This window comes from Manacus vitellinus, unplaced genomic scaffold (assembly GCF_001715985.3).
Source record: "Manacus vitellinus isolate BGI_N305 unplaced genomic scaffold, ASM171598v3 scaffold_10_pilon, whole genome shotgun sequence".
In the NCBI taxonomy this organism is placed as follows: domain Eukaryota; kingdom Metazoa; phylum Chordata; class Aves; order Passeriformes; family Pipridae; genus Manacus; species Manacus vitellinus.
In genome coordinates, this window is record NW_021938838.1 from 2,812,933 (window position 1) to 2,830,126 (window position 17,194).

At 46.8% G+C, this 17,194-nt stretch overlaps 1 protein-coding gene across 1 annotated transcript in view; it reads right to left on the reverse strand.

The window, feature by feature from the left end:
* The window catches only part of NLRC5 (NLR family CARD domain containing 5), a 33,330-nt gene extending 20,726 nt beyond the window's left edge, over window positions 1-12,604 (reverse strand). Inside the window, exons 1-18 of the mRNA XM_029965032.1 lie at window positions 12,540-12,604; window positions 11,399-11,699; window positions 9,996-10,058; window positions 9,792-9,857; window positions 7,390-9,133; window positions 7,083-7,166; window positions 6,920-7,003; window positions 6,753-6,836; window positions 6,145-6,234; window positions 5,217-5,267; window positions 4,276-4,341; window positions 3,483-3,566; window positions 2,910-2,993; window positions 2,422-2,511; window positions 1,748-1,813; window positions 1,267-1,344; window positions 750-833; window positions 442-525 (exon numbers count right to left, since the gene is read on the reverse strand). Coding sequence (XP_029820892.1) covers window positions 442-525; window positions 750-833; window positions 1,267-1,344; window positions 1,748-1,813; window positions 2,422-2,511; window positions 2,910-2,993; window positions 3,483-3,566; window positions 4,276-4,341; window positions 5,217-5,267; window positions 6,145-6,234; window positions 6,753-6,836; window positions 6,920-7,003; window positions 7,083-7,166; window positions 7,390-9,133; window positions 9,792-9,857; window positions 9,996-10,058; window positions 11,399-11,699; window positions 12,540-12,545 — 3,209 coding nt within the window. The 5' untranslated portion in view covers window positions 12,546-12,604. The remainder of the gene's footprint in view (window positions 1-441; window positions 526-749; window positions 834-1,266; window positions 1,345-1,747; window positions 1,814-2,421; window positions 2,512-2,909; window positions 2,994-3,482; window positions 3,567-4,275; window positions 4,342-5,216; window positions 5,268-6,144; window positions 6,235-6,752; window positions 6,837-6,919; window positions 7,004-7,082; window positions 7,167-7,389; window positions 9,134-9,791; window positions 9,858-9,995; window positions 10,059-11,398; window positions 11,700-12,539) is intronic.
* Between the last annotated feature and the right edge of the window lie 4,590 nt (window positions 12,605-17,194).

Genomic DNA, 17,194 nt, shown 5'->3' on the forward strand with positions numbered 1-17,194 from the left:
CAGATGAATTCAGACTCCACCATTGGAGCTGGAGCTCCCCATCTGCACCTCCCCAGCATTTCTCTTCCAAAGCTGTTCCCCTTGGGAGAGGAAGGACTGCTCCCCCTCCCCATAAGGAACCAGGAGAGGAAAAGTTCAGTGGCCTGTAAAAGACCTCAGGCTGTTTTAGAAACCAGGTGCTACACCTCACACAAAACCACCTGTCCCCTTCACGGAGGGCTGAGCAGAGAGACTCTCAGGCACTGATCTCAACCAAGCTTCAGGTGGAGTCAATCTGTTCTGGACTAGAGGTGGGGACAGACCAGGCAGCACCGTGGATCCCAGCACAAAATATTCCTGTAGCTGATCCCAAAGAGCCCTTTCCAAATGTGGACCATGCTTCCACAACCAATACTTCCACAAAACCCAGTCCATGAATAAGGAGAAACAGGAGCTACTCACTTGAGAGAACTTAACATTTTCATGTTTGGGAGGCACTGAAAGAGCTGCAACAGTCCCTCGTCTCCCAGGCAATTATTTGACAGGCTAGGATTTAAAAAAAAGGCATTTCATTTTCATAGGAAAAAAAAAACAATAGGCACCATCAGCTCTTAGTAACAAGAGCTCTGAAAGCAGGATACAGGTACTTTAATGTCTCTACCACACTCTATATACAACACTGCAGAACAGACAAGTGGCATTTTCTCAGTATCCCAAAAAACTGCTGATAAAGACCACCAGAGTTAAGACCATAGTTAAGAAGGACTCACTCCAGCTCAGAGATGTGGCCACATTCCTTCAGGGCTGCACACAGATTCTCCAGGTCACTGCCTTTAAAGCTGCTGTCTGTCAGCCTAGGGGAAAAGAGAAATCAGTCGAGCAGTTTTGCAGGATTGCAAACAAAATTGTAAACTTCGCTCCTTCAGAAAACTAGAGAATAAACGAGGTAATAATGAAAATAAAAAATCTCCTTGAAATATCTCGCTGTTCACCAGCTCCTGCAGAGCCTCTGGGTGAGCAGCCACCCCCTGCCCAGTGCTGCAGGTCCCTGTGCCCTCTGTTAGGCACAGGGTGGGCACTAGGACAGGGCCCCTCCAGCCAATCCCCCCAACCCAGGGCACAACCTGCAGCTCACATGGCAGCTGCACCCCGAGCCACTGGCACTGGAGGGATTCCTCAACATTTTCCAGCTCTCTTGTGATTCACCATCCAGAGATGCAGTTTACATCAGCTGTAGGATCCAGAGACAGGACATGCATGAAATACGATGAAAATTTGCCAGGGTACCTTATTTTATGGGGGATGGTAGGTGTCTGGTTTTCCTCCTGGTATTTTTGGTCATCAGCAGAGAACAGAGTCTCTCCCCTAAGGGAGCAGAAAACCAGGGAAAGGTAAAACACTTATGCTTTAGGATTTGGCATACCCCTGGGGCTACCCTGGCTCTAGCCCACACCCATGTCTTGCCAATAGCAAGCTCCCCTTTTCTAACCAAATATTTGAGCAATCAGGCAATGGGGGAGAAGGGCAGAGATATATTTCTATCTAAGCTAGAATTTGATGGAAAATTCAGGTTTTGCCTAAACATGTTTTGTGAAGAGTCCACATCTGTGCAAAAATCTTGACCATTCACAACTAAATGGAGCTGACTAAACTAATTAACTAAACTGTAACACTACAACTAAAAACTATAACATAACTAACTCTGACTATTCATAACTAAATGGAACATGCCAATCCTAAAATATCACCATTTTTGCACACACTCTACCTTAGAGGAAGGGAAGAAAACTCTCTGTCTTCTGTAAACCTCAGCACTGCAGTCTTATGACGAAGGCTGTGAAAAAGAAGAGTCAATCAATGTCACACTTCGGTTATTTACAGAACTTTTTGTTTTAAGACTGTTTGGTTTTGTTCTGCAAAACTCTTTGGTGACACCAATCACTTAAAATGCCCCAAAAGCAAGCAAAAAATTATCTCCATCAGCTTTAAATCCCAATCGGGTCAAACTATGCAATATCAGATAGTCCAGCTCCTCTGAATCATTAGAGGAAGAGCAGACAACATTGTTATACTTTAGCTCCAGTGGGTTTTCAAGCAAAAGTAATAGAGAGAACTTCCAGTTCTGCTCCAGGAGGTGTCACCAGTTCCCACGCTCCACAGAGATCCTGTCTCCAAAACTTCCCAAGGCAGAGAGCAGGGAATTGTCCAAAACTGCACCCACACAGTAAGGGACACACATTTCTGTACCCTCTCAAATTCTGGTTAGTGGCTCCAATAAAATCAGTTTACATCAATGTATCAATCAGTCCCAGTGTTAGTAACCACCTTGGGACACGTTCTTCACCTGCCCCACTTCAGAGGTGACTCAACAAAAACCTTAGAACAGAAATGTCAGACTTGCATATTGGGATTAACTCCAGGAATGCTCCAAGACCTACATACCTGACTTGTACCTCCATCACCTTCTGGCAGGTTTTTAGTGACTTCAACAGGCTGCAAATGCCAGTGACAGAGAGGTGGTTTTGACTGAGACTAAGAAAGAAAAAAAAAAGGCAATTAGCTGGTCCCTGAAATCACAGTTCCAAGTGGAAGCAGCCATCAGTGTGCTGTGTGATTGAACCCATCTCACTTCAGAAGTGGCGTGGTGGAAAACACACAGGACCACTGCTCCTCAGGAAGGGGTTTTAATGAAAGAGCACTTCAGCACTTTGGATGCATTTGGACCAGTTTCCATGTGTGACACTGAGCAAGTGACCACCTTCAGCCTGGATTATCTCACGGGCTGAGTCTCACCCTTCCTCAAGAGCTGCTGCTGTAGCACTGGTCTGGGTGAGCCTTTTGCCTCCTCCATCCACGCTCAGCATCCCTGTACAGTCCTTGCCAGGCTCAAGGAAAGAGGGCAAGTTGGTTTTGTACAAGGCAACACTTACTCCAGCTGCTTTGAAATTGATATCCGAGGGAGACTTTCCAGCAGGCAACAGCAGCCTTCATCTCCAAGCTTGTTACCTGATAAACTGAAGCATTTTCCAGTTAGTGGGGGCTGTTTTGAACAGTATAAACAACAAAGCCCTCAAACTCTGCTTGCTTTCCCTTTCCTGCAATTGCTTTTTTGCCTGGACTGTTGTTCTGTCCCAGCTCAAACTTCCCTGGCTATCTCTGCATGAATCAACTCCAGACGAGAAGTTTTATCCCTAGGAAAACATTATTCATGTTTTAGCCCCCAAACCATCTTACTTTAGAAAACCTATGTAGGAATACAAAAGAGGAGCCAAATGTGACTAGACAAAGAGTGCTGGGACCTTTCCTGGGGTCTGACTGCCCTCTGATATTACTCTACCTGTAACATCCCTGGTCTAGTGGAAGGTGTCCTTGTCCATGGTGAGGGGGTAGAACCAGATGATCTTTAAGGCCCTTTCCAACCCAAACCAGCCTGTGATTCTATGATCCCCTGCTCCCCACCACCCACCTACAGCCCCTCAACAGGAAGGAGAGGTGGCACTTACTCCACTTCAGAGAGGCAAGGGCAGCTCTGGAGAATGGCAACGATGCCCGTGGCATGTTGGGGAGACAGGCTGCGATCCTGCAGGCTGTGAACAGGGAGGGTTGGTGAGCAGTGAGGGCATGGGGGGCCCAGGCATCTCTGGTGTGTGTCTCTCCAAATGAGAGCACGCAGAAGCAGGACCAGCAGAGGGAGCTTTTACTCTGCTCTGCCATACAATCCTTGGTATATATTACTCTGTTTCCTTATGGCCAGGGCTGCAAAAGGAGTGCCCAGGGATGCACTTCCAGAGGGCTGTGCAAGTGCAACACCTTGTGTGAGAGCTGCCTGGCACTGCCAACCCAGAGAAGGGGATGGCTCTAATTGTTCCTGTTGTGCAGGGGGGTGAGGGAAGGAGAAGGAGGTAAGGGAGGGCCATTTCCCAGCTTTGAGATCTCAGATAACGTGCTTGAGTTCTTCTTTCAGCAAACCAATACTCCTCTGGAGCCCAGGCAAGAAAGAAAACTGTGGCTCATGCTTTTGGCAGTCAGTAGAACATATGGCAAGATGGGCATTATCAAAGGAACTCTGCCTCTCTAGGGCTGCAGAGCCCAACACACAAGAAATAAACTCACTGGCTGGGCCAGACAGGGATTTCTATTGATATTTTCATTTACTGATTCAGTAATTCAAACATTTTCAGTAGAGGAAATATCCTCTGTCCTTAAGGACCAACACAGCTGCTATTCTTGCCCTTCTGTAGTACCTGTCATCTGCAAATCACATGTACCAGCAGGACTTTCAATGCCTTCTCTTACCATAACTTCACTTGTCTAGTTGGAATTACATGTTCCTTATTCTCTTCCGACCTCAAATCCAAAGATCTGCAAACAAGCAAAATATTTGGCCTTTAATACGCCTTCATGAAATACCTGATGACTTGGGTGCTGGTCAATATTTTCTGACAGAAACAACAAGGTTTTGTTCTGTCCAACCACTCCATGCAAGGTTAAGTGGCTTCCAAAATCCAGAAGAGTTTAATTGGGAGATGCAGTCCACATGTCCACATACACATTTCATTGTATATTTGATTCAACTGGATAACTGAGCCCCAGTTCAAAGGTGCTATTAAGATGCAGGATGTTTTGCCTCCTTGTGGGATTGGGCCACCCCAGGAAGGGATAAACATATGACCTGCACCAGGTGGCCCACAAGAGCACAAGAACTGTTCAGGCATCTGAACAGGAGCAATTTCTGGCTGACTCAGGACCAGGATGAGTCAGTTGGCACACGAATGCAAAACACTGAGGTCCCTTGAGGTCTGCACAACACGGGGCAAGGTGAGTCCCCTGTCAGGGAGCAAGAGATTATTTCACAGTTTCTTAATTAAGGTCAAATCCACCGTTCCCTCAAAAGTATGCATAAGAAAGGAGAGCACAAGAGCCAGACAAAGAAGGAGCAAGGTATCCTCCTTCATCTTCCTAATGTTCATCTGTTTTTCAGCAGTTTTGCAACAGACACATGGCACTTCAAGCTTGCACAGGCACTAGGGCTCTGCCTTTGTGGAACTGGCTGGTGGGTGTGTGCAAAACCCAGCTATTTTGGTTACATTTCACCTCGCTCAGGAGGACCCAGCTCTGCCAGGTGCAAGGGCAGAGGCGACCAGTTCTGCTGCTGGGGCGGTTTATGGTGACACCAAGCTGATGGTTGGGCTCAGCATAACCCCAAATACAGCGTAACCCCAAGGGCAGCTTCTCACCTTGGAACTTTCCTGGATGGGCCAGAAAAATAAATCATCACAGTGTCCCTCCTGAAAAAGAGATCCAAGCCAACGTTAGGGCACGGGTGGAAGGATGCAATTTATTTAGCAGAGGTGATCAGTAAGGACCAAATCTGTTGCCTGGATGCTAAAGAGGGCCTTGACATCTGCCACGACAGCACGTTGCCACGGGTGAGCAGCTGAGCAACCGTGTGGCTAAGGGGGCACCAGGACACCCCACACGTGGAACTGGGGCTGCAGTGCAGATGAGAAACAGAGTTTAAAATATTGGGCCAGGATTCTTTTTTTTCTGCAAGACCAGAAATTTTTTTGGAAAAGGGTTCGGTAGAAACTCCATTCCAGCAAGAGATGTTAAGAAAAAGCTGTGTGTAACTTGAGTTACACCAGGGATTACTTTGGCCTGTTAAATTTAGAACATAAGACAGCCATAAAAGCCAGGATTTGAAAAAAAATCTACCCTTTCTCTGCCATCCTGGACATATGAAAACACCAAACCCTGTAATTTAAAGGAATGCAGAGTTAGAGCTACTTAAATCCACACATTTTTAATAAACTTATCTGGTTTACAGCAAATTTATGCTAGTTGGTAAAGAATTTCCTAGCTGGTATATTGCAGAGCTTAAAAGCAAGTTTAAATCCTGTTATATAAGAAGAAATATCACACCCCACAAGTGAATTTAGAGACCAAGGATAAAATGACCTATTTAAAAAAAAAAAAACCACAAAGAGGAAGTACATGATAAGGTGAATTCACGTTTTGTTTCCAACAGAAAAGAAAAAGGAGTCAGATTAATTTATGTTCACTTTGATTAGCCGGCAATTAAGCTTTAAAACAGTGTCCATTTGAAAAGTCAGCATCTAAAGAGACAGCCTATTTGCTTTTGTAACAGCTCTCATGTGTTGGTACCTGACACACAGTTCAGTGGCATTTTGACAGGCGACAACTTCCTCTGCCAGAGCGAGAACAGCATTCAAGGAGAGGTGGTTGTTGCTGAGACTGTGAACACAAGGAAAAACATCACCTCAGCTGTTGGATCCCACAGCACACTCCTTTGTTACACAAATGCCCTCTGCTCTGCACCCTGAACGACCTGAAGTGCAACGTTCTTTACTTCTAAACACCTGAATTTTGCAACAGAAGCTTTATCAGGTCATAGTCCTTTCTCTGCAAGCTATAGTTCCCATGAATTTAGAATTTTACGTGCAACAGAAGGATCATTAACTGATTTTGGGTTAGTTAGGGAATGTACTTCACACCTGCATAATTACATAACCAATGCACAGTGCAGTTAAACTCCTGCTACAACAAATCCAATTTGAGTATGGAATATTAAAGCAGTGAGGTCAAAACACAGCCTTCCAGCCTCTGAGGGTTTATTCTTTAATTGCAGGTTCATTCTGTTTCATTACCTGTTGGACCTCATTAAACATGAAACGTAAGGTCTTGCTTCTACAAATCCTGTGCTTGTTCTCACAGCTACCATTTTCAGTAGGTTTAAGCCAGTTTTCACTCACTCTATTTTCTTCAGATTTTCCATTCTGGAGAACAGGTCCATCACCCTCTTCACCTCTGGATCCCGTATCCGATTGTCCTGCAAGCTGCACAGATTCATCCTCATCAGTGTCCCAGGCCCCCAGGGAATGAACAGTTGATTTGAGGGTCATTGCCACAACACACTCACTTTATTTCCTCAAGCTGGAGGCACTGTGATGACGCCTGGACCAAGTTAGTCATCCCCTCAGCTGTGATGCTGCTGCCTGTCAACCTGGAGTGAGCCAATGTAGTTAAACTGATAGGGAACAGACAGGAGAGAGAAGGCTCTGACATTACAAGCAGAGACTTACTCTAGTTTCTTCAGGCTCCCCATTCCTTGTAAGCCCTTTGAAAGAGCAGCAGCAAAGTCATCACCACATCTCCTGCTGCGAAAGCTAAAACATGAAGAAAAGGGGGAAAAAAAACATAAACACAGCCAGAATGAATTTATGACCTTAATATCCTTCAATCACTCACAAATTCATTATTCCATGCATTTCTTCAGCACTGAAGTGATGCTGTACAGATCAGAATTTTCTTACATCTTCTTTCTCTCCCTTCTAGAACAATCACAAGGCTTGCCCTTCCAACCCCCTCACCCCTTCAGTGTGTGCTTACCTCAAGTGCTCCACGTTTTTACAGCCAGCCAGAACCTCCAAACAGTCGATGTCCACGAGACACCCTGCAAAATCCAAACAAGTCAAATCCTGGCCCGAGTTTATGACAAAAACCAAAGCCGACATGTCCAGAGGTGTCAGTCTGAAGTTTCTGAACTCATACTTGAAATTCAGCAGGCTCCCGATGTGCTGGGCTACTTCGAGGTTTTGTGTCTCGAAGGTGCAGTGGCAGAGCTCAAGGACCTTAGGTCCTGTCAGATGAGTGGCTGCCATTCTCTTGAGAGACTGCAGGATTGCATCCTGCTTGTCCTGCACCCAAGCTTCATCTTGTTCTGCCAGCAGCATGAGAAATGTCCTACATTCCTTTGACGACAAGCCCGACAGAAAGATGTGAAAACTCTCCATGAACTCGGTCTTCGTCTCATTCTTCAAAGTCCACCTTGACTTCAAGAAGAACTTCTTCTTCAGGTAGTTCTTGTCCACGCTCCTACTCACCATGAGACACAGGGCTGCAAAAAACTCCTGCAAGCTCAAGTGCACAAAGGCATAGCCAGCCTCTGGGTAAGTGCCGCTTGTCTTCACCTCAAAGACAGTCAGCAGTCCATGCAAGGAAGCAAATTCCTTCACGTGCTCTGGAATATCACCAACATAAAATACAAGCTTCTTCTCTTCCAGGCCTTTCAGTGCAAGGTCACACAGACCCAAAATGGCCTTCTTGTTACAGTTCAGCTGAGTCTCCTCATCACCTGCACACTCTCCCTGCTGTTTGTTTAGGAAGATGAGAAACATTTTGATATAAAACTGTGTCATGGTCTGAGGAAGCTCCACACTCGTCTGATGTTTAAGGAGCAAATACTCCAAACAAATGCACACAACATTACACAGAGCAGGGATGAGGCACATGCTGAGGAGCTTGGTGTTGTTCTTCAGGTGAGCAATGGCTTGTTCTTTGAATGAATGCTGTTGAAAATAGTGGCTGACATATTCCTCAACCCTCTCTTGGTCAAATCCCCAAATTTCTGCCAACACACTGACTGTATATAATGAGTCAGGTGGTCTCTTAGGTCGGCTGGTGACCAACACTGTGCAACCAGGCAGCAGCTTCCCATGACAGAGATCTGCAAAGAGCTGGGATATGGACATAGGGGAGGCAAGAGCTGGGCCTCTCTTAGAGGTTGACATGTCCATGTTAGCTGCAAACTCATCCAGCCCATCAAAGATGATCAGTGTCTGCTGGGCATTCTCCAGGAGGTGCTGGAACACTGCATCAGGGCTGTCTTCTGGCTGAAGGAACACGTCAAACAAAAGCTCCTTCAGCGTCAATTTTCTTTTTAATAAATTGAGCTGCCGAAACTCAAACAGGAAAGTGAAGAGAAACTGAGGTAGGACGCCCTCAGCCCATTTCTGACAAATCCTGTGCATTAGCACGGTCTTGCCTGTCCCGGGTTTACCAAACAAGAAGATCACCCTGGTGGTGCCCGATGGCACCACACTGCCAAGGAGATCTGACACTTTCACGGCTGTATCCACACATTCCTCCGGCTCAGGAGCACCTGCCACGTCCTCTCGGGGTTTGTCTGTTTTCTCTTTTAAGCGGGGGGCTTTGCTCTGACGAATGACAAGGTTGACAAAGGCCTGGTTGAAAGCCAGTGGCTGTGTTTGTTCCTGTGCTTCTGCTTCTTTCCTGCTCCCATATCTCTGGCGGATGGAATTGATGAGGAGATGCCGGTACTTTGCTGATGAATCTAAGAGAGAACACAACAGAGGGGCCACGAGCGTGGAAAAAGTTAGCTGTGAGTCATGACAGATCCAAAATACTACCACTTATATAGACAGAGAAACAATGGCCCTGATCAGAGGTTGCTAAGTAGAAATGACAAATTTTGAACGCGTGAAAATAACCCATAATTTTTCCTATTTTTGCACAGGGGGCAAAGAAGAGGACAATTCAGGGAAAAGACGTAATGCTTTATATGAAAACTAAATCTTATTATTTCTTTAAGATGAGAATTAGGTATCTGTGTATTATGCACAGAATTCCCTCTTCACCCATGCTGGCCTTGTGCCACACTCAGCTGTCTGCACCTCAGAACAGACACAACCTCTGCTTTTTGACATCTCTGATGGAACCAGCAAACAAATAAAAGGATCACCCAGAACTGAATGCTTTACTGGTATATCCTGCTTTAGGGGAGTTCTTAGCCATTAGAAATGAGTGTTTCATGTTATTTGTCCGGTCCTGTTGTCTTTATAACCTGTTGCATTAAGAGTTTATGCAGCTACTAAACAAAAGTTTCTCTCGATGGTGGAAGCTGATTTCTTGTGTGTTTCTGCAAAGAAGTTAAATAGGTCCTTCCTCAGAGGAAACCACAGCATGGTGCTGGTTCTGGAACATCAACACACCGAGTCGTTGCTGTTTGGCATCCTTATCACTCCCAGAGCTGTGGTGACGGCGGCGGCGATCAAAGCCTGAAAATTTAAAAGGTCAGAAACGTGTCAAAAGGGCATTTTGAATGGTAGCTTGTTAAAGCTGGGCAAGACTCTCCAGCACAGGCAGAGAAGATAAACTCCAAGAGTACAGTGCCCCAGGGAGTGTTCCAGCCTTACCTGTTGGCACAGGTGACCAGGCACTCACATCTGCGCATGCTGCTTCTCTCTGGCCGAAGTTACCTAAAGGAGTTGGATGGGAAATGAAATATGGTTAATGCAAGCGTTCTGCTCTTGAGATTTGGAGTGCTGCTGGCCAAAGTCAAAGGGCAAACAGCTTGCAAGACAGACAGTACAAACCAAGACTCAGTATAAGGGCTGATGCAACACAGTCAGGTTTCAGGCTCCTCATGTGATCTTTTCCTTTCAGAGTGACCCAGAACACAGGCAACCTCTGCTTTCAAGGGAAAGTGAAACAACTTTTCTCTGTGACACATACAAACTCGGAGCATGGGCTGCTTGGCTGATCTAAAAACACACTGCAGCCAAAAAGGGAACCCCTACACTTCCCCCCTCCTGCAAAGAAGGCTTTGCTAAGAATAAATCCCTGGCAGAGTCAGCAGCCCAGTCAAGGGCCTTTTCTGACTCACGGTATGGCTCAAAGCTGCCACAAAACCCTCTCAGCATAACCAGAGGCACTTCACCTTCAGAAGGATCAGTGATGCTCAGCTGTTAATACTACAGTTAAACCAAAATAAGCTGGAAACCTGAAGAGATATCTTCTTTTATGGTATGTCACAGCATCAAAAGGCTGAAACCTGCCTCAGACTCAGTCCTGACAGAAATCCCCCATCAGTCCACCTTCCCTGTTGCTTGTCTGGTCTTTCCCCTGTTTCATCTCTGCCAAAGTGAGTGCTGCTGCATTCAGTTACTGAAGGTTGCATCCACCCAAATGATGCAACTAACATCCTAGCAAGCAGGATGTGAAAGACAGTACTGCTGAGAAGGACTCATCCTGTATGACTTCCTGCAGAAGAGAAGAATTAATCACCAGATAAAGTAATCAAGTAAGGGAGAGGCACAGCTCAGTTGGTGCCACAGGCTCTCACAAAGCAGAGTGTGTACACACTGTGTGTAGCCTGCCAGAAGACACACGGTTACTGACTGTGGTCTTTATGAATTGCATCATTTTCTCTAAAGCCACTGCCTCCAACTGCTAGTGAGAGATATGGGGAAGTGGTTTTCTTGTGTTTGGAGTGTTTTTAGACTTCTGTATTTCTTGCCTTTCTGGATCAGAAAAATTTAAAAAAAACAAAAATCCAGAGAACAAAGAGACAGTATTTTGTTTTTCCTCCTTCAAATAAATCCATCAAAAAATTTCGTCTCAGCTTTACTGGAGATGGTGGTGCACAATTTTTATTGGTTTTGGCTTTTTATGTCTAATCTTTTTTTTTTTTTTTACTTCAACTTATATTTGTAAGTTTTGCTTCCAAGAAAAAAGACTGCGCATCTGAGGGCACTGGGTGGTGTCACTGCCTAGACTGGTTTGTTGGGTCAGAGGGACCCAGCCTGGTTTCTCTTACCTTCTCCCGCAGAACTCATGAGCAGGACCTCCAGATCCAGGGGGAGGTCACATTCCATGCACAGGTACTGCGCAAACTGCTTCCAGGTGGCGGGACCAGCCTTCTCCAGCAGGTCAAGGAGCACTGAGATTTTTTCCCTGGTGTTGGTGATGCTGCCCAGGCTGCTCAGGGCCAGCTCCGGGAGGAAGCAGCGGGAGGTCGTGAGCAGCCAGCTGGGACGGTGGCTGAGGAACTCCACGAGCCGGGGACGGGCTCTGGCTACGGCTGCTTCCAGGTCTAGGTCCTCATTCTGAAGTGGGGGCTAGAGGGATGACAGCAATGGTCACAGGAGGGAGAGGTGTTCACCCACACAGTGTTGAGTAGCCAGCACAGCCCTTGATGACTTGGGCTGCTTTTCTATCCCGTGGTTTAACCCGGAGTTTCTCGTCTGCCTCGCTCTCAGAGTGTCCTGTGGCAAATCTGAGCCCAGCCACGACAGTGCAAGGACAGCAGTCCCTGTCTGCACAGCTGGACTGCGAGGGACAGGAGCAACCAAAGCAGTCAGTGTCTCTGGCACCAGCCAAGGAGAAGCTGTTAATGTCTGTGTCATACAACATCCCGGGCATCTCTCACATGCACCAGGACCTCTGGGAAGGTCAGGAATGTTTTTGTTATTGGTCAAGAGTGGTTACACAGAGTCAAGGCCTTTTCTGCTTCTCATACCACCCTGCCAACGAAGTAGGTTGGGGGTGCACAAGAAGTTGTGGGGGAACACAGCCAGGACAGCTGACCTCTGCTGACCCAAGGGTCAGTTAGACTCCAGACTGTATGGCATCGTGCTCAGAATATAAAGCTGGGGGAAGAAGGAGGAAGGTGGGGAGTTCAGAGCGATGGTGTTTGTCTTTCCAAGTCACTGCCTGGAGGTGGCTGAACACCTGCTTGCCCATGGGAAGTGGTGAATTAATTCCTTGTTTTGCTTTCCTTGTGTGTGCAGCTTTTGTTTTACCTGTTCAATTGTCTGTATCTCAATTCACAAGTCTGTGCAGGACTGTTCTGGCTGCTCTTTTTGTGGGGATGAACTACTCATTTCTGCTTGGGTGGCAATGTCACCTCCACTTCCACACCTCCTTCCCACATCAAAGCCATGCACGTAATCTCCCACCTGCATTGTTGTGTGATCAGCCTCCTTCCAGTTGTCAAGTGCAAAGGTGGCTTCTGGTCCATATTCTGATGGAGAACCAACCTTCTAGTGGCAGTGCTTCAGCACGCAGGGACACCCCAGGGTGTGGTGCATGCCTGTATGCAGTAGCCTAGGGGCAATAACAGAAAAGGATGTAGACATACAAGGCCACTGTAATTACAAAGGTCACAGATCTAGAAACTTTTCCTTTGACCTGAAGGTCAGCTGTGGTGCTTTTCATCTCTAATGCCTGTCATTTACAATTCTAACAAGAACAAGAAAAATGTTCCAAAATTTGCCTCATCCAGGATCAGTTTTCTCCTCAGGCTGTCAAAAACTGTTGTCAAACATGTTGTTAAAAACTGAAATTCTGAACCTTACTGGAAAGCACTCTGCAAGTTTTCATTCAAAATGTTTTATTATGAGGGGGTTTTGTTGTTGTTGTTGTTGTTTTTATATATTCTCTGTCATACAAATAAAGAATGCTAATAGCAACACATGCATTAAAAACAAAGAAAAAGATGTTTCAATTAATTGGAAATCTTAAAAAACAACATTTAAGCTTTTCAAATTTAAACAAACTGCAAAATAATAGGGTTTCCTGCAAAACAAACTCAATTCCCCAGCAGCCTTATCAGTCAACCTTTGGGAACTTCCATTTTACACTTCTCCAGCCAAAAACCAGAAATCTGTAGACAGCAATGCTCTGACATTATTCCCCTGATGGCCAAGAATGACTGACTTAAAAAGGCCTTATTAAATAAATACATAAATTAATAAAATCAGACCTTAATGCCAATGAAGACTGAAAACCATTCAGGCAAAGACTAGACTCATAAGAATTAATGAAAGACTTATATTCAAGAACAAAACAACACTGAAAAGTTAGATGTTTAATGGCACTTCACAGCTCCTACACCTACTGCTCTGCTAAATAAGACCATCAGAAATGATGAACAGTGACCTACAGTACTACAGTACCTCCCTCTCAACCCAAAAGGAAGCACAAAAACCTCCCAAGAAAAGCCAGAAAACTTTTCAGCCTCAATCCTTGCCCTTCAAATGCAAAACCACCATCATAACACTTTGCAAAAATCCACCTCCCCTCCCCAACTTGGCATTCACACGGTTCCCAGCCACGAAAAATTAAAGTGAAATGTGAAACTACCTGTTGCAAATCTACCAACTTCTTGCATGCTCTGAGGAGCACAGGCTACTTACCAAAAGCCCAGAAACAGAGCAGCAGCACCAAACCAGCATGAGGGGTCACAAAAAGAAACAAGCTGGAGGACAATATCCACTGCCTTGATCTCCACTTGCTAACCCACCACTCCCCTGAGCACAAAGCCCTTCTGTGCCTTTTGGGACTTGATGAACAAAAGACCGAGGAAAATGAAAGTAAAACCAGCCAGGAATTCCCCAACTGGAATTCATCTGAGCAAAAATATCCAGTCAGAATAGCAGCAGGGTGACATCCTATTCTAAAATCTGTAGCCAGATGGTAATTTCTGTTAAAGTTTTAGGAAAGTGGTGCAAAAAGTGGGACTCAGAGGCAAACACTCTCCGTGGAGGAAACCAACTTGGTTGCAGTTAAGAGTCTTACAATGGGAATATTTTTATTTTTTTATTTAGAAGCATACATCTGATTATTCTGGCACAGGGGGAAATATTTCTTTACCACTTCCATTATATCTAAGAGGAAAAAAAAAAAACAACTTGCTTTTCCTTTGGAATGGGGTCAAGGTTTAAGTGGGAACGCTGGAGACGTGAATGAATTGATAAAAGATCCCAGGTTTCTAAATAGAACTGTGTGTGCACAGATCTCCAGATCTAGCTCTGTGGGGTGCAATAAACAATGAAATAATATTTCTCTGGATGCCAGAGGAGCTGCATTGGAAAATCAAATGGAGAGTGTGGCCAAGTCCCAGAGAAGGCAAGATAGCACACCACGCTGTACCATAACTCACTTACCACAGAAAATAACATACCCAGGTCCAGCAACACCCCTGTCCCTGGATAGAAACTCTCTCTTGCCTTGAGCACGGTGCAGGGAACGGGGGGAGCTCTGAGAGAACCGGGAGTGGACGGAGGGGCCAGGGGTGACACGGGGCAGCTGGGGTGGCCACATGCAGTGCCCACTGCCAAGCTCTGCCCCAGTTTGCCACCTCCTGCCTGGACCCGGCTCACCTTGCACCCGGCAGCGCAAGCCACCCGCTCTTGTTAAAGTTTGGAGTCAATAATCCCGCGGGTCTTTTCCAGCGGTATTAAATTCTACGATTCCAGCCACGCCTTCTCGCAAAAGAAGCCAACTCTAAAGGCTGGGTAGAGAAGGGCAAAGCCAGACACACACTCACACACACACCCCCCCCAGACCCTCGCGGGGCTCTCAGCACGACGCCTCGGCCCGTCCGTGCCCAGGGGTGCCCCGCGATGCCGCCCGGCCGCGCTCACGCTGCCGCATCGCTCCGCCGCCGCGCCGCTCCGGGACAGCGGAGCGCCCCGGCACCGGAAACCGAAAGCAGCGGCGGCTTTGCCGGGAAAGCACGTGGGCCTCCGGAGCGCTCCGCACCCGGCTCGCCCGGGGGGGCTGCGCCGACTGTTTTGGAGGTAGATGAGGCGGCACCGCGGGGATGCTCGGGGACCAGCCGCCGTGTTGCCGCTTCTCCGACACTTCAGCAGAGTCCCCGCTCCCCCGTGGAATAATTTAGGCTGGAAAAGACCTCTAAAATCGTCGAATCCAGCCATGAAGCCAGCCCCTCCGTGTTCACCACTAAGCCATATCCACACACCTTTGGAACACTTCCAGGTGTGGTGACTCCACCACTGCCCTGGGCAGCCTGTCCCATAGCCTGACCACCCTCTCAGTGAAGGTATTTTCCCTGCTATCCAATCCAAACTTCCCCTGGTGCAATTTGAGGCTGTGTCTTCTACTCCTGTCACTTGCTCTCTGGGAGAAGAGACCAACACTCACCTGGCTCCCACCTCCTTTCAGGGAGTTGCAGAGACTGATAAGGTCCTCCCTGAGCCTCCTTTTCTCCGGACTGAGGCCCCCCACCCACTCCCTCAGCTACTCCTCATCAGACTTGTGCTGCAGGTCCCTACCCAGCTCCGTTGCCCTCTTTTGCCCCATGGAAGGGCAGCCCAGACCCACACTCTGTCACCACTGAATGGCCATAGAGGGGCAAAGCACCTCCAACACAGAAAAAATGCACTTTTATTCCTGCCATTTCCTTTTCATTAATGCTCATCACTAATGGGATGTCATTCAGGAGAACCAGAGGGCTGTGTCTTGACAGAAGGCAGTTCCCATGGTCTTCACCAGACATTGCCATGCAGGGAGGGAAAAATATGGCCTCAGCCGTGGTGGCTTTAGAGCAGGAGGGAGCAAGGATAAGCCCTCAGCTCATACTGAAATAGGCAGCAGAGGCAGTGATGGGAATAGGGTGGGAAGGGAAGGGGAAAGTTGTCTACTGTACAAAATCACCCAATGTACCAGGTCCAGTCACACCTTTCACATCACTCAGCTCCTGCTGTCTCATGGACACAGCTGGTCCTGGGCTGCCATGGAGCACCCTGCAAACTGCCCCCCCTCTGTGTGCCCCAGCCTGGGCACCGTGACCACTGAACCCCAGAAGTCACTTTGGAGCAAGGAGGTGCCTCGGGCAGTGATGGTGAGAGAGAGGTAGTTCAGAGGGACCTGGCTCACATCCCAGGGAGGACATCCATGGCAATGTGGAGGGAGCAACCCCCATGCCCAGGGAGCTCAAGAGGCTGAGCCCATCCTGCTACCAGCACCTCAGGGCTCTTTGTGGGAACCCCAACTTTAATATTGCTCTGTGTAGGAGGAAAACATCATCCTCGGCCTTTGACAATGTGGTTACTATTACAATATTGGCTTTGTTGCCTGAGATCTCCTCCAATTGAAAAGAAAAAAATAAAAAACAGAAGTACAAACTGGTACAGGAAAATAACTGAGCCACTTCAGATAACTTATTGCACTGCAGTAGGAAGGAAGTGGAACCTGCTGCTTGACTAGACACTTAAACTTTCTGTTATAATCTCTTTGATTTCCTTATAATTGATATTGCTTTTCTCAAGTTTGCTGTCACTGTTTCAACAACACAGGCATTAACAATTTGCCTGGAACTCTACACAGAGCCACTTTCTTTAAAGAAAGTACCCTAGTCACAAAATCTCTCTGTTGAAGTACTGCACTATAAATCCATATCCCATTAACTTTTTTCAGCCATACCCAAGTCTTTTACCATTACTGGTTCTGAGCTTACTTGGATTTTGGTAATATCATTTGAGCTGCTGGAGTCTGTCACCATCAGGAGGCTCTTGTCTCTTGGCAGAAGGGAAACCCAGGATCAGCACAAAAAGTGCTACCTTTCCAAAACTAACAGCAGAGATGCCAAAAGGTGGTCAAATTCCATTTCTGCTGCCTCCCCAGTTCTAACCCAGAGCCCACACACTTCAAGAGTCCAGCCCTTACTCCCAAGCACATAATTCCTTTAAAGATCCTGAAAAAGCAGCATGCATCAAAGTGCATATTTCAAGATCTTTGCAGAAGAAAGGCTCTGTAGAAGCACAAGTGCACAGAACCTGGAGTGTTTCTCAGGAAAAGGAAATAAAAT